General features: G+C 44.3%; 1 protein-coding gene across 2 annotated transcripts in view; it reads left to right on the top strand.

Annotated features, from left to right (window-relative positions):
- LOC124721818 (lipoma-preferred partner homolog) overlaps positions 1–15266 on the top strand; it is a 94205-nt gene that overhangs the window by 42055 nt on the left and 36884 nt on the right. For both annotated transcript variants that reach the window (XM_047246939.1, XM_047246938.1), the window contains exon 5: positions 1234–1412. In XM_047246939.1, the coding sequence (XP_047102895.1) occupies positions 1234–1412 (179 nt within the window). The remainder of the gene's footprint in view (positions 1–1233; positions 1413–15266) is intronic.

The following is a 15266-nucleotide window of genomic DNA, read 5'->3' as shown; positions in this document are numbered from 1 at the left end:
ATCACAGATGCTGACACTAGCGTCTCTGTGACCACCAGCATGTGGCTGCTTATGCGGACCATGGAGGGAGCAGCCCATGGAGGCAGGGGATATTAGACGGCCACGCGTGCTTAGGAGCTCAGTTTTTCAGTGCATCTGATGATGATGATGATGATGATGATGATGATGACATGTATGATCACCGAAATATTGTGCATGTTGGACACTATGAACTGGCAACACGCCCGTGGCCTATTTGATCAATATTTGAGAAGAAAGTAGACCCTGTACAAAACATTCATCACACGCTAATGGCATGTAACTCTGCTTCTGACCTTTGCCTCAATTTGGCAAGGAAGAGACTCCAAGTTTCTTCCTTAACTGCAATTATTTCACGTGTCCACATCAGTCGGTCCTACTGTGTTAATCACGTACAACTGACTAGCACACACACTCTACTTTCATGCTGTAATTTAGTTCAGTGGAGGGGGTGGGGGCTCCAACATATAACCACCTGGTACCAGTTCTACACCACCTAAAGCACTACCAAGTGACCCGGCTACTGTTTTAACGGTGTAGCTAATCCACCCCCCTTGTGAGCTTACTTGAAGAAGGAAAGTTGCTCACATGGATCATTAGCCCAGTCAACAAACACCAAAAGATGGCTGGGAATAAAATTTGTGTAGTCGCAAATTTTTGTGCAGTGGTAGAGGGGAGTGTCATTAACAACATACTGAAAATTCTTCCCCCTTTCATAGTTTTGCAAAATGAAGAATGAGCAGGCAGTTTCCCATTCTGTCTACTGTACTACATCACTGAAAGCAACTACAGGATACATAACAACGAAGTTAGACCATTCCGCAGCCCCCCCACTTATCTTGACCCCTCCGCTTGCGCGCACGTGCCCCCCCCCCCCCCCCCCCCTCTCTCTCTCTCTCTCTCTCTCTCTCTCTCTCTCTCTCTCTCTCTCTCTCTCTCACACACACACACACACACACACACACACACACACTCTTGTCCATCAGGAATTTATTATGCAGTAATGATGATGATGATTGTGTCGTGCTTTTGATTACCAAGTAATAGCAATCACTATTAATGTTGTTTCAAAAATAAAAACTGCAGCAAAATAAAATTAATGTTAAGTTTAAAACAGCATTTATGATGTCCTTTTAATAGTTGTACTTTATTAGTTGTTAGTGATTAGGATGCAAATTATACATCTGTTATTAATTGATACAAACTTACTTTCAGCTGCTGATGATCTGCCACCTCCACCGGAGCCATCAGATTACAGTCAGTGCCACACATCAAACTTCCCACCACCGCCTGATGACTTACCTCCTCCTCCATCACCTGTTAGTTCAAGCTATTCAGAGCTGCGCAGGGCAAATTACCAACCTGACTTTGGGACCTATGGACCTTCATCTCAGGTACTGATAGTCTTTAAAAAATTATGTTAATATTGCCATCAGAGCAACTACTGGAAGGTAGCTATGACAGTCAATGACATTTTAAGAGTAGCGTATGGAATAATTAACTCACTTGGCTCTCCATCAGCACTTTGACTGTCGTTATAGGGATCCCAATAGTGATGCTTTGAATTGGATAGAGGCTATTCAATTTGAGTATTTTGGCTTCATCATATCTTTCTCATATCACCCCAAAACTGGCTGACAACAAAGTGCTGTGACATTCCTTGAGCCTCGTGGGATCCAAGGAGGAGCGAATTATACTGGTAAGAGGTAAGCCACTTGCAGGTTAACATGCAACTGTCAGCAGGGAATACTTTGGGATGATACATGTCAGCACAGAACAGAACTTCAGGGATTAACATCTGCAAAGAACAGAATGGTTCTAAAACTTTAAAATAACAAATTATGCAATTTCCTGTATTTGCATTTAGACTGTGTTACTAATCACAAAGTATTTTCCAGCAGTCTTAAGTGCAGATGCTTTAAAAAACATTTTGGCTGCGTGTCATCAGTTTTTGCCACTGAAATTAAGATATCACAAGTGACATAACTGATAGCTGAAATTCATTAGCATGTGAAGGGCAATAATAGGCTTTGTAAGTTTTTCACGTTGAATCACAATTTTCACCACAGTGACTGACAGACATGTGGAAGCATGCAACTGGTATTGTTCTGCTTGCTCAGTATCCATTGTTAGGGTTTATTGTGGAACTGAGTATATTGTATTTGTGCTTGTTAAAGTATCAATTTGGCTTTGCTCATGCTGAAGGAACTATCTTGGTGCCTTTGGAGTGATTTACAAAATTGGCGGGATACGTGTTGGTAAGCTGAGATGTAATTTGTACCTAAATATTTCCAAATTGAGGGTCACGTAAATGATGGGTCAATGCTGCGAAGATCTCCATGATGAATGTAGAGATTTCTTTCCCTCATCTAAATTAAAGATAAATTTATGGAGCATCTGTAGTGGGTCCACCGATTAAGGTAGAATTCCCCTCCCTCCTCCTCCTCCTCCTCCTCCTCCTCCTCTTCTGCTGATGCTACTTATTAACGATAGCAATCCTGGATTGTGCTGGTGGAAAGACCACATGAATCTAATCAGAAGGTTCCAGTGAAAATATAATTCACCCACAAACTACACTGCTTGAAAAATATCCATTTGATCAGTTGTTGGAGGGTGTTTGTCAGTCTGAGATTCCTGTCAAGTTGAATTAGTGAAACAGAAAAATCCCTTCAAAGAAACAGCTCAATTTGGTATGGGTTTCTTTAGTCACTGCAAGAGTAGCACAGAAATGCTTATCATATGCCAGTTAGAGATTCTTCAAATCATCTTAAAAATTCAATGGAGGCAACATTTCAGTGTGACACAAGGAATCCTTTGACATTTATCTTGCATACTGTCCATGGTAGTAAAATTGAAGGGATTCGGGTGTGTACAGAGGTAATCCAATAATCATTAGTTCCACATTACAGTCATGAATGAAGCAGGAAGGAAAGAAAATACTCTGAAACACTATATACCCTTTATTCATTCACCATAAGGTGTCATGTAAGATACAGATGTAGATCAGGGTGTATACGCCCCAGGAAATCGGAAAAATGTGGAAATTTTTTCATCCTGGGAAAACCTGGAATAATCGCTCAATTTTTTTAAAATTTTGGATATTTTACATTGTTTTAATTTTCAGTTAAATTCATGTAATTTTGGCTGGTAAGAACTGGTACTCTAACAAAGATTTCACTTTAGACCACCACTGCAGAATTACACCGCAGTATAAAACACAAGAAGAGAATAACGCCAAAATAAAACTTCTGTTGTAAAGAAAATGCACTATACCTTACTGTGTAACAACAAACTGCTTTTGATGAGCTTCACATCACAGGTGTTTACATTTCTAACAAGTCATGGGAAAATATTGCAAATGGTGATTTGAGATGCGGTACTTTCGAAGTAAATTTCATTCTACACAAGACAAAATATGTGGTGTGTGAGAATGTAGGATGAACATCTTGTACCACAAAATATTTGACTCTTATTCAAAATGTAACACTTTGAGCAACAGCCAGATAGAAAAATATCTGGTCCAGAAGACCAGCCATTTATGCCATTATTTAAAACTTTACTGGCACGTTTGTGTTTGATATACCTTAAAGGGTAACACATGCTAAAAAAAACTAGAATTATGTATGAGAACTTAGCTTCTCTTGTAGTTACACTTTATGGTTGGGTTCAGTTGAGTCGGGGGAAGAGACCAAACAGTGAGGTCATCGGTCTCATCAGATTTGGGAAGAATGGGGATGGAAGTTGGCTGTGCCCTTTGAAAGGAACCATCCCAGCATTTGCCTGAAGCGATTTACATCCCAGCATTTGCCTGAAGCGATTTAGGGAAATCGCTGAAAACCTAAATCAGGATGGCTAGACGTGGGATTGAACTGTCATCCTCCCGAATGCGTTAACCACTGCACCATCTTGCTCGGTTATACTTTATGTATTTTAAATTTAAACCATTAACTTTTTCTGTTCATGTTTTCACACTACTTAACAGTGATGTTGCTATTGACTGACTACAACATGTATCCTATTCTCTGAACATTTGCTGTCATTGGCTGGAGAGATCACGCGATGTGGACTATGATTGGCTGACAAAAGCACATCGATATCTCGATTTCAGTGCTTCAGAAGCTACCGTGCTGCATTTGGTGAAATTCACATTCATATGTTGGTAATATGAAAATATGCAGTGTCCATGTTGCCATGCATCAGAGATCTTTCCATAACTGTTTTTTTTTTCTTTTTTTCTGTGATTCCATTTCCTAAAGTGCAGGAAAGTTCTATGCTGGTGTATAAAACAGCTCAGAGGCAAAGTATACAAGGTCCGTTCAAAAATTTCCAGAACTTTGTCGATAAAACTTTTCTATGCTTACCTTTTAATTATTGTGCATCGTCTCCTTCAAAATATTCTCCTCCACAATTGATACACCACTCCCAATGCCTTTTCCAGTTCCAGAAGCAGTCTTGGTACACCTCTTGCTAGATTGCGCGAAGTGCTTTTTGTGAATTTTCCTTTATAATCTATCATTGCAAATTTTTGTCCTGTCAACAGGTTTTTCAACTTTGGAAATAAACAAAAAGTCTACATGGGCGAGGTCTGAAGAAACTTCCTGGCAGATTAAAACTGTATGCCGGACCGAGACTCGAACTCAGTCCCGAGTTCGAGTCTCGGTCCGGCACACTGTTTTAATCTGCCAAGAAGTTTCATATCGGTGCACACTCTGATGCAGAGTGAAAATCTCATTCTGGAGATCTGGAGAGTACGGAGGACAAGGCAGCACAAAGATTTTTTTTTTGAACCAACAGGGATGAATGTACGGGTGCGTTATCATGATCCAAGAGCCATGAATTGTCTCGCCACATTTCAGCCCGTATCCTTCTCACATTTTCTTGCAGTCATTGTTACACATCCTGATAGTACGCCTGATGAACAGTTTGTCCCTGTGGCAGGAATTAATGATGAACCAATCCTTCAAAGTCAAAGAAGAGCTTCCTGAAAGAGGGTTGTCTTTAACTTCCATCTGGCCATTTTTAAACTGTGTGAACCATTCAGAGCACCTAGTACCGCTTAAGCACTCATCGCCGTAGGCTTCCTGCATCATTTAGTGTGTCTCTGTAAAGGTTTTCTAGAGTTTCACGCAGAATTTAGTGGAGACGCATTGCTCCTATAATTGTGTCATCTGGAAATTCGCAAACTGTGGGACGCAATGTTCTACCCAGTACAGCTCTGAACAGTAGCTAACAAACATACAATGAAACTTCCATCAGTTACACATTAAACACAGGCGTGTGCAGGGCTGCCAACATCATTTCATTCCAACACACCATGGGTGCGAAATTACGAATGTCCTGGAATTTCTTGAACAGACCTCGCAAAAAAAGTGTTTATTCACCTGTGAAAAAGTGTATTTTTATTTGGGAAAATCCAGGAATTATTTTTTCTTTTCCGTTTATACAACCTGTACATGCAAAATTAAGTTTATGGAAGGATTGTGTTACTATCTTTGTGATTCATGTGGAAACACTGATCATGATGGTCACAGAGCACAGTTTAAACCTTGTCTTTATTGGAACCTTTGTATTATACAGCTTATATGATGAAGAATTGTCATCCACAACCTATTTACTGCCTTACTAATAGCTGCCAGACTATTGTCTTTCATCGTGCTTATTCTCCGATACTGTAAAACCATTTTCTTTACTTACTTTCTCATTTATATAAATTTCTCTTTGTAGGAACTGCGACTTCAGGAAGAATGTAAATTTTTATCAAACTTATAACTCTTTGAAATTAATAGGACATGAATGGTTAAATTTACATTGTAGCAGCATAAATCAGCTTAACTTTGTCCTTACATTTGGGCTGTGCAATGTATGTGTAAATAATTTAGAGAAGTTTTGAGGTCGAACATCATTGTAGGCAGTGATAAATAATAAAAGAGATACGATAATGGAAAAATCCTAGATGGAATCCATACAATGTATGAGTCAAGACTACCATTCAGTAAGCAGTAGGTTCATTCTCATGACACTTTCTTTGTTCCATTCCATGTAAAAATGAATGAAATTTAGGCTAAATAGAATAATGTGAAGGGTACCCCTGTGTCTTGAAAATAGGAAAATCAAGAAGGAAAAAGAACACACTCAATTTCGCAAAATATGAATTGTGTATGATAAATTAATTCATTGCCTAATATAGACATGTTGCTTATTTCAGTGTCCTTAATTGTGTTTTAATTTCACACGTCATGGGTCAGGTGACATAATGGGTCAATAACCCAAAGTCAGGTAGTGAAGGCAGGAATGAACCAAGCCTCTTTTTTTTTTCCCCTGAAACCAGACCACCCTACTTTCAAAAAAGGTAGCAGTCATAATTAGTGTAAAGACTTCATCTTCAATTCTTTTACAGGAGAAAATTTATATTCTCAGATCTTCCAAGCAAAAAGTGTAATTGTTTTCATTAACGTGAATTTCTGTACAGCAGCTGAGAAACCACATACCACAGTTAGAAGCTTGCATCAGGAATAGAAGCAACTACAAAGACATGCTGAAATGTTTTCAATTAATTTTGACCTTTCTTGGCAAAGAATCATCTCGTGGAGTATCCTTTTGTGTTTGGAACATTATTCATCATGCAAAGTGGATGAAGAAAGCAATTTTTATTTCTTGAATTTATTTTCTGTGATGGATTGTCACAACACAAGAGGAATTCAATTTGTGTTTGTATTTTCCCTATCAGCATGTACATAAGAGTGAGGTTCTGCACTCATTTTGCAGTTAAAGTACTGTTTGAGAATGAAGTCTTTCGCGACTGCACCGAACAGTCTGACTTCTTGCCACATTAGTTCAGGGTAAAACCTTGAGCTTTCGACGATTACCTCCATTGTCTTCGTCAAGAACGACTGACTGTCGAAACTGATGCTGTTGTGGCCGCAAAGACGGCTTCTGATGGGTCAGTAATTAAGTCATGCTGTCGCAGATATCAGCTCCTGCGCTTGTGGTGCCAGCGCTCCACACATAGTGTAAAAATTGTGACGAATATATCTGGCTCTTCTCTGCATCAACTGCTCGCTTCCAGGCAATGATAAGATTATATCCACTGTCACAGTTGAATATTTTCTTGCACATTCTTATTATTACAGCCTCTTTCATTATGGAGTCGCAGTATGTAGGAGATTCGGACAAAAATTTTGTTTCATCAAACAATATTTTTTACTTGTTTTTGAGGCTGTTTTTGAGACAACTGCAAATTTCTCCTGTTCTTGACTTTTAATATGCCATTGATGTTTTGCACAGTGGTCAGAAATGGTGTGGTTGAACAGTCTCATGTAACAGCTTCTGCACTCACAATGGATGTTGTAAGTCCCAGGAATCTTGAGGGTGAGACTGTCCTTAACACTTTGGGCCCTCCCCCCAGGGGGTCCACAACTCTCTTGTGGACACGTGCGTAGCGAGCACGGGACCCCGAGCTAATGTGGCCCTCCTTCCTTTCCGGGTTGCATACCTTCCCTTCCCTTTCCGCATCCTTCCCCGTCCCCCATCTTCGCCCCCCCCCCCCCCCTCACCTCTGGCTCTTTCCTTCCCTTTCTCCCCCTCTGGGAGTATGGTTTGTGCCTACGTCCGGAGACGGACGCCCGAAACTGTTCCAATTTCCTTGCTTTCTACACTTGCAAGTCCTCGTCCTTCCTCTGTCCTTCTCTTTTCCTTCCCTCTTCTCCTTGCCCTTTTCTCCGCTGCGGCGTTTGAGACCCCCTCTTCTTTCCTTTCCCTTTCTCTTTTTTCCTCCCTGTGCGTGTCTGAAGGCCGACCCACGCACTTCCATGCGTAGCCGGTGACAGGGTAACGCGTAATTCCCCGCCCCCGGGTAGACAGGTAGGAAACGTACGTACCCCCTGGTAACGGTCAGGCCCAGGGAGGGGTGATTACCCGAGCTGATACCTTCCGCAAGTGCCGATTGGTCCCTCCGTCCGTTTGTCGGGAGGTGTGACCTGAGGTGTGAACAATCACCTAAGGCGGGTGTGCCCTCGGTGAGGGCCCCCACAAGGGAGGAGCGCGCCATCGGAGACGCCGGTAATCATGGGGAATTCTTCCGCAATGGTTTCCTCACCTTCCACTATGTCTGCTCACAAACGTAAGTTCACTGAGTCTCAGCCACAGACGGTTCTTCCATCGTTGCCACAGTTCCTTGTTGTTTCTCGGTCTGACGAAGGTCACGACTTCTCCACGGTCAACCCTTTCATTATTCAGAAGGGTGTCGACGCAATTGCAGGTCCTGTAAAGTCTTGTTCCAGATTACGGAATGGCACCCTGTTGTTAGAAACCCACAGTGCCCTCCAGGCTCAAAAATTGCTGCGTACTTCTCTGCTCCACACCTTCCCTGTCCGGGTGGAACCACACCGTACCTTAAATTCCTCGCGTGGAGTCGTCTATACACGCTCCCTCGATGGATTGTCTGACGAAGAAATTCAGCACTACCTGTCTGACCAGGGCGTAACGGCTGTTCATCGGGTTATGAAAAGGGTTGACACGAACATCATTCCAACCCGCACTGTCTTCTTGACATTTGACAAAGTTCAACTCCCATCGAAAATCAAAGCAGGCTATGAGATAATTTCCGTTCGCCCTTACGTCCCAAACCCTACGCGTTGCTATCGATGTCAGCGGTTCAATCACACCAGCCAGTCCTGTTCCAATCCGGCCAAATGTGTTACGTGTGGCAAGGATGCCCATGAGGGTGCTTGTCCCCCTCCATCCCCTCGCTGCATCAACTGTATGGGTGACCATGCTGCTTCCTCTCGAGATTGCCCCGTTTTTAAGGACGAAAAGCTCATCCAGGAAATAAGAGTGAAGGAAAAGGTGTCGACCTTTGCTGCTCGAAAATTATTCGCCAGTCAACAGCCCACCGTGCCTCAGACAGGAAAATACAGCACTGTCCTTGCTTCTCCTCGGCCAACAAAGGAGGCGGCCATGCAGACTTGCGACCTCACCTTTAGTACCACGGTCGTCAGATCGGCCAGCGCAAAGATCGCCCGTTCAACCTCACCACTTTCGCCTGCCCACTCTATGGCTCACCCTTCGTCGGGTTCTGCTAAATGTCGAGCCCAAAAGTCAGACGCCAAGTCTTCGAAAAAAGAGCATACTCGTGAAGAGTTTTTACGTACCGCAACTTCACAACCATCGGTTCCTCCTTCATCTAAACATCATACTTCCAAGAAGGCTACGAAGAAACACAGTTCCTCTCCTTCTCCGCCAAGGCGTGTCCCATCTACAGCACCACCTGGCGGAAATCGCCCTCGGCCGTCTTCTGTGTCGCCGAGGCGCACTGCTGGTGGCCGGTCAAGCGGCCGATCGCTGGTGGCAGGAGCTGCTCCTGACCAACCTATGGATCAGGATCTTCTGCCTTCGACTGAATGCCATTCCGTGCTGTCGGTTGCAAGCTCTGAGCTGTCGTTGAGTTGACAGCACCCTTGGTCACATTCCTCCATTTTCTGTTCACCCTATGTCCATTATCCACTGGAATATCCGCGGCATTCGAGCCAATCGGGATGAATTGTCGATCCTCTTACGATCCTACTCTCCGGTCATCTTCTGTCTTCAGGAAACAAAGCTGCGTCCCCATGACCGCTTTGTTCTCCCTCATTTTCAGTCCGTCCGATATGACCTCCCCTCTGTTGAAGGCACTCCAGCCCATGAAGGACTCATGATTCTTCTCCATGATACTATCCATTATCACCCAATCCCCTTAAACAGTTCCTTCCAAGCTGTCGCCGTCCGTCTTTCCCTTTCTGGATACACGTTCTCTCTTTGTACGGTATACATTCCATCATCCACACCAATGGCACGAGCTGATCTCCTTCATCAGCTTCCACCCCCCTATTTGCTGGTTGGGGACTTAAATGCCCACCACCCACTTTGGGGATCTCCACATCCTTGTCCCCGTGGCTCACTATTGCTAGACGTCTTCCACCAAGCGGATCTAGTTTGCCTCAACACTGGGGTCCCCACATTTTTGTCTGCCTCCACGACAAATTTATCTCATTTGGACCTTGCGGTCGGTACTGTTCCGCTAGCTCGGCGCTTCGAATGGTTCGCCCTTGATGATACACACTCGAGTGACCACTTTCCATGAGTTCTTAGACTGCAGCCTCAACTGCCATATATGCGCTCGCGACGCTGGAAGTTTGCCCAAGCCGATTGGACACTTTTTTCGTCTCTAGCGACATTCGATGACCGTCGCTTTCCCAGCGTCGACGATGAGGTCACACATATTACCGACGTTATTCTTACAACTGCGGAACGTTCAATACCACGCACCTCCGAATTGCCCCGGCGCCCCCCAGTTCATTGGTGGAACGAGGCATGCCGTGACGCAATACGTGAGCGGCGACGTGCTCTTCGCATTTTCCGTCACCATCCAACTTTGGCCAACTGTATCCGACATAAGCAGCTCCGTGCGCGATGCCGTCGCGTCATCCGCGATAGCAAGAAGGCAAGCTGGAAATTCTTTATTAGCTCATTTAACACCTTCACTCCCTCCTCGGAAGTTTGGAGTCGGCTTCGACGGTTCTCAGGCGCGCCTAGTTTCTCCCCGGTCTCTGGGCTCACTGTCGCGCATGATACCTTAGTGGACCCCGTCGCAATTTCTAACTCATTGGGTCAGCACTTTGCTGAGATTTCGAGCTCTTCAAATTACCCGCCAGCGTTTCTCCCGAAGAAACGTGCAGCGGAAGTGCGAAATCTTGCTTTCTCCTCTCAAAATCACGAAAGCTACAATACTGTTTCCTCCATGCGGGAACTCCAACATGCCCTCTCTTCTTCTCGCTCCTCCGCCCCAGGACCGGATGGTATCCATGTCCAAATGTTGCTGCATTTATCAACCCATAGTCTGCATTACCTCCTTCGCCTTTATAATCGAATTTGGACCGACAGTACCTTTCCCAGACGATGGCGGGAAGCTATTGTCATTCCCGTTCCGAAACCTGGAAAGGACAAACATCTCCCCTCTAGCTATCGCCCCATTTCTCTCACGAGTAGTGTCTGTAAGGTTTTGGAGCGTATGGTGAATTACCGTTTAGCTTGGTGGCTGGAATCCCGCAGTCTTTTAACACCAGCCCAATGCGGATTCCGAAAGCATCGTTCTGCTGTTGACCATCTTGTTGCTCTCTCCACTTATATCATGAACAATTTTCTCCGGAAACGCCAAACGGTAGCAATATTTTTTGATCTGGAGAGAGCATACGATACCTGTTGGAGGACAGGCATCCTCCGCACACTGTTCTCTTGGGGCTTTCGGGGCCGGCTGCCCCTTTTTCTTCGCAAATTTATGGCAGAGCGCACATTTAGGGTGCGGGTGAACACTACTCTCTCCCGTACTTTCTCCCAAGAAAACGGGGTACCCCAGGGCTCCGTGCTGAGTGTTGTACTGTTTGCGATCGCCATAAATCCAATTATGGATTGTCTCCTTCCTGATGTCTCGGGCTCCCTCTTTGTGGATGATTTTGCGATCTACTACAGCTCTCAACGGACCAGCCTTCTTGAACGACGTCTTCAAGGATGTCTCGATCGCCTCCACTCTTGGAACATCGAAACCGGCTTCCGTTTCTCTCCCAGTAAGACCGTTTGTGTTAATTTTTGGCGACGTAAGGAGTTTCTTCCGCCCTCCTTACATCTAGGTCCTGTCAACCTTCCGTTTTCAGACGTCGCTAAATTCTTGGGTCTTATGTTTGACAGAAAACTGTGCAGGTCCTCCCACGTTTCCTATCTTTCGGCTCGCTGTCTGCGTTCCCTTAACACCCTCCGTGTCCTGAATGGTACCTCCTGGGGAGCAGACCGAGTGGTCCCTCTCCGCCTCTATCGCACCTTAGTGCGCTCGAAATTGGATTATGGAAGCATAGTCTACTCCTCTGCTCGGCCGTCTATTCTTCGGCGTCTCGACTCTATCCACCACCGTGGATTACGTTTAGTGTCTGGAGCTTTTTACACCAGCCCTGTGGAAAGCCTTTATGCTGAGACTGCTGAACCTCCGCTGTCCAATCGGCGGGCAGTCCTTCTGAGTCGTTATGCTAGCCATCTGTCTTCTATGCCTGCTAATCCAGCCCATGACCTTTTTTTCGACGCCTCCTTTGATGTAGGGTATGCAGGCCGCTCCTCCTCCCTACTACCCCCGGGAGTCCGCTTCCGTCAACTGCTCCATTCTCTTTCCTTCCGCTTTCCTAAAACCTTCTTGACAACTTGGGGTACAGCACCGTCTTGGCTCCGTCCCCGGATCAACTTGCTCCGTGACCTACGTCAATTTCCCAAGGATGGTACCCCTACACTTGTTTACCATCGGGCATTTGCTGCTCTATGTGCACAAATGACGGACGCCACATTTATTTACACCGACGGCTCGAAAACATCGTTAGGTGTAGGGAGTGCCTATATTGTTGGCGACACCCCAAATCACTTTCGGCTTCCCGACCAGTGTTCGGTTTATACTGCGGAGCTTTACGCTGTTCTCCAGGCTGTCCACTACATCCGCCGCCATCAGCGGATACAGTACATAATCTGCTCAGATTCTCTCAGCTCTCTCCTCAGTCTCCAAGCTCTTTACCCTGTGCACCCTCTGGTCCACTGGATTCAGGACTGTCTGCGCTTGCTCCACCTTGGGGGCGTCTCGGTGGCGTTCCTCTGGCTCCCAGGACACACTGGTATCTGTGGGAATGAGGCGGCCAATATAGCGGCCAAGGCTGCAGTCTCTCTTCCTCGGCCAACTATTCAGTCGCTTCCCTTCACCGATCTACGGAGCGGTTTATGTCGCCAAGTTCCTCATTTATGGCATGCGCATTGGTCAACACTTCCCCATAATAAATTGCGGAAAGTGAAAACCCTTCCGTGCGCTTGGACCTCTTCCTCCCGAACGCGTCGTCGGGAGGAGGTAATTTTAGCTAGACTCCGGATAGGGCACTGTCTTTTTAGCCATAGACATCTTTTAAGCGGCGATCCTCCCCCACTCTGTCCCCACTGCTCTCAGCTGTGGACGGTCAGACACCTTTTAATTGAATGCCCCTATTTTAATCCGTTACGCTCCCGTCTACAGCTATCGCCTGATCTATCGTCGATTTTAGCAGATGACACGCGCTCAGCCGACCGCGTTCTCCAGTTTAAGCATTCCTTCTGCTTTTAGTTTCTCAAATTTTATGACTTTGTTCCCATTGCTGCTGGTTTTAAATTTCGGTTTTTTCCTGTTTCCTAAGTCACGGGCTGGGCGCTAATGACCATAGAAGTTTTGCGCCCTAAAACCACAAACAAAAAAAAAAAAACTTTGGGTCCTGAGCCATTGCGCGCAGGTGTCTACCATAAAGACTGGCTGATTTTAACGTATTTTAAACTACAACTCATGAAAGGTTTCAGTAATAGCAATAAAAGTACTCTTATTGAAAAACCTAGACTTTTGTGTTTAAAACCATATATAATACCTTTCTCTTGAATTAATACATACTTTTGACAAGCGTTATTATTATAACGTTGTTTTTGAAAAAAGGAAAAATTGGTCAAAGGTATATTCACTGTATTTTCTAGAAGGAATTTTTTTTTTTTTTATTTTACACAGAAATTGTAATTATGATGGATACAGTATGTCTTATATACAGTAACCTCCTGTAACTATTTTAGGATGCAGTTTTGCTCTTTGTGTGATAAATTTTGAAGCACGGCATTTTGCACAATGCTACTTTACATTCACTACACTGGTATCTTGTGTCTTTTCGCCACACTTTTCCAGTCAGTTTTTTTCCTCTCAGAGAACACACTACACACTGTTTTTGTTTCTGTTTCTTACCTACTTCTGTCTCAATCTTTTCCAGGAAATGATTTCCAGTTGATAGCTTGAGAGTCCAGATGGACCGGGTCGGGGTTCGAGATCTTTGCTTTGTGCAAGATCCTGTCATGAAGTGAGATGTTGAGGCGTTTTCCAGTAACCTTATTGTATAATATGCAGGAATTTACAGTCACCATTAGTATAACATGGAATGCCAACTTTCTCCACCCCTTCACAGTTCGATGTTCAAATGTGCCGTATGACAATCGCTGGTCTGATAAGTCAACACCAAACTTGTTTTTATTGTAGCCCACTACACAGGCTGACTTTGACTTCTCTCTTCCTCTCTGATCAGTGAAAGTGACCATCTCAGCAGTATGCCTTGTACTTATCATATGCACATTTCTTTTGTCCTTCCAACACAGTGCTAACATATTTCCTTTACGCCTAAAAATAAGTTCACCTCACTGAAGGTTCGGATCTTTTATAGCATGAGGCAATCCCTGCCGAGATTTTCTTCTTGTTCCCACAAGAGCAGTTTTTGCACCTTCCAGTTCTGAAGCAAGTATTGGACTTGTGTAGAATCTGTCCGTAAACAAAGTGTAGCCTTTTCCTGACAGATTTGCAAGCAATATCTTTACCAGAGTCACTGTGTCAGACCTTTCACCCACGTAAACAGAGAAATTCCAGATGTAACCTGTGTCAGATTCGGATAACATGTACAGTTTCGTACCGTATTTATTTGGTTTTTGTGGCATGTACTGTTTAAAATACACGCGACCTCGAAATTTACACATGCCTTCATCTGTTGTAATTTTTTGAGATGGTGTATACGCACGCTGGAAATTAGCACACACATTATCTAGGAGGGGTCTCACGTTGTGCAGTTGGTCATAGCCAGTTTCTCCTTTCCTCTTAGCTAAGGAATTATCATTGTGGAAGTTTCTCAAAATAGAAAGAAATCTGTCACAGCTCAAGATCTTTGGACAGAAATTACATGACACAACAGGGTTCTTGGACCAGTGCTCTCGTATACGTGACCACACACACACACACACACACACACACACACACACACACACACACACACACGGACTACAATTGCCAGAAACTTCCTTATTTCCATAAGTGTAACTCCTTTCCACTTTGATAATGAGCAGGTGGGTGAAAGGGAATTTGTGCTTTGTAATTTCCTGCATTGTTGAGCATGCAGATTAGTTTGTTCCTTTATATTTTTCATCATACTGTCTGTCAGGAAACATGAAAAAAAAAAATCTAGGGTTGCACTGTTCTGGTCTAAACTGACAACATTGCATATTCCAAATTGTCCTGAGAATAGATCGATATCTGGTGCATGATCAGTAGTCGTCCAACCTTCCTCAGAATCGCAGGTCTCGGCTTCCCCCTCGCAGTCAGTCTCGCTTGTTCTTCAGGCACAATATCGATGGGATTACTTGCTGCT

Source organism: Schistocerca piceifrons, chromosome X (assembly GCF_021461385.2).
Source record: "Schistocerca piceifrons isolate TAMUIC-IGC-003096 chromosome X, iqSchPice1.1, whole genome shotgun sequence".
NCBI lineage: Eukaryota > Metazoa > Arthropoda > Insecta > Orthoptera > Acrididae > Schistocerca > Schistocerca piceifrons.
Note: the sequence above shows the minus strand (reverse complement) of the source record. Positions and strands in the feature narration are given on the sequence as shown.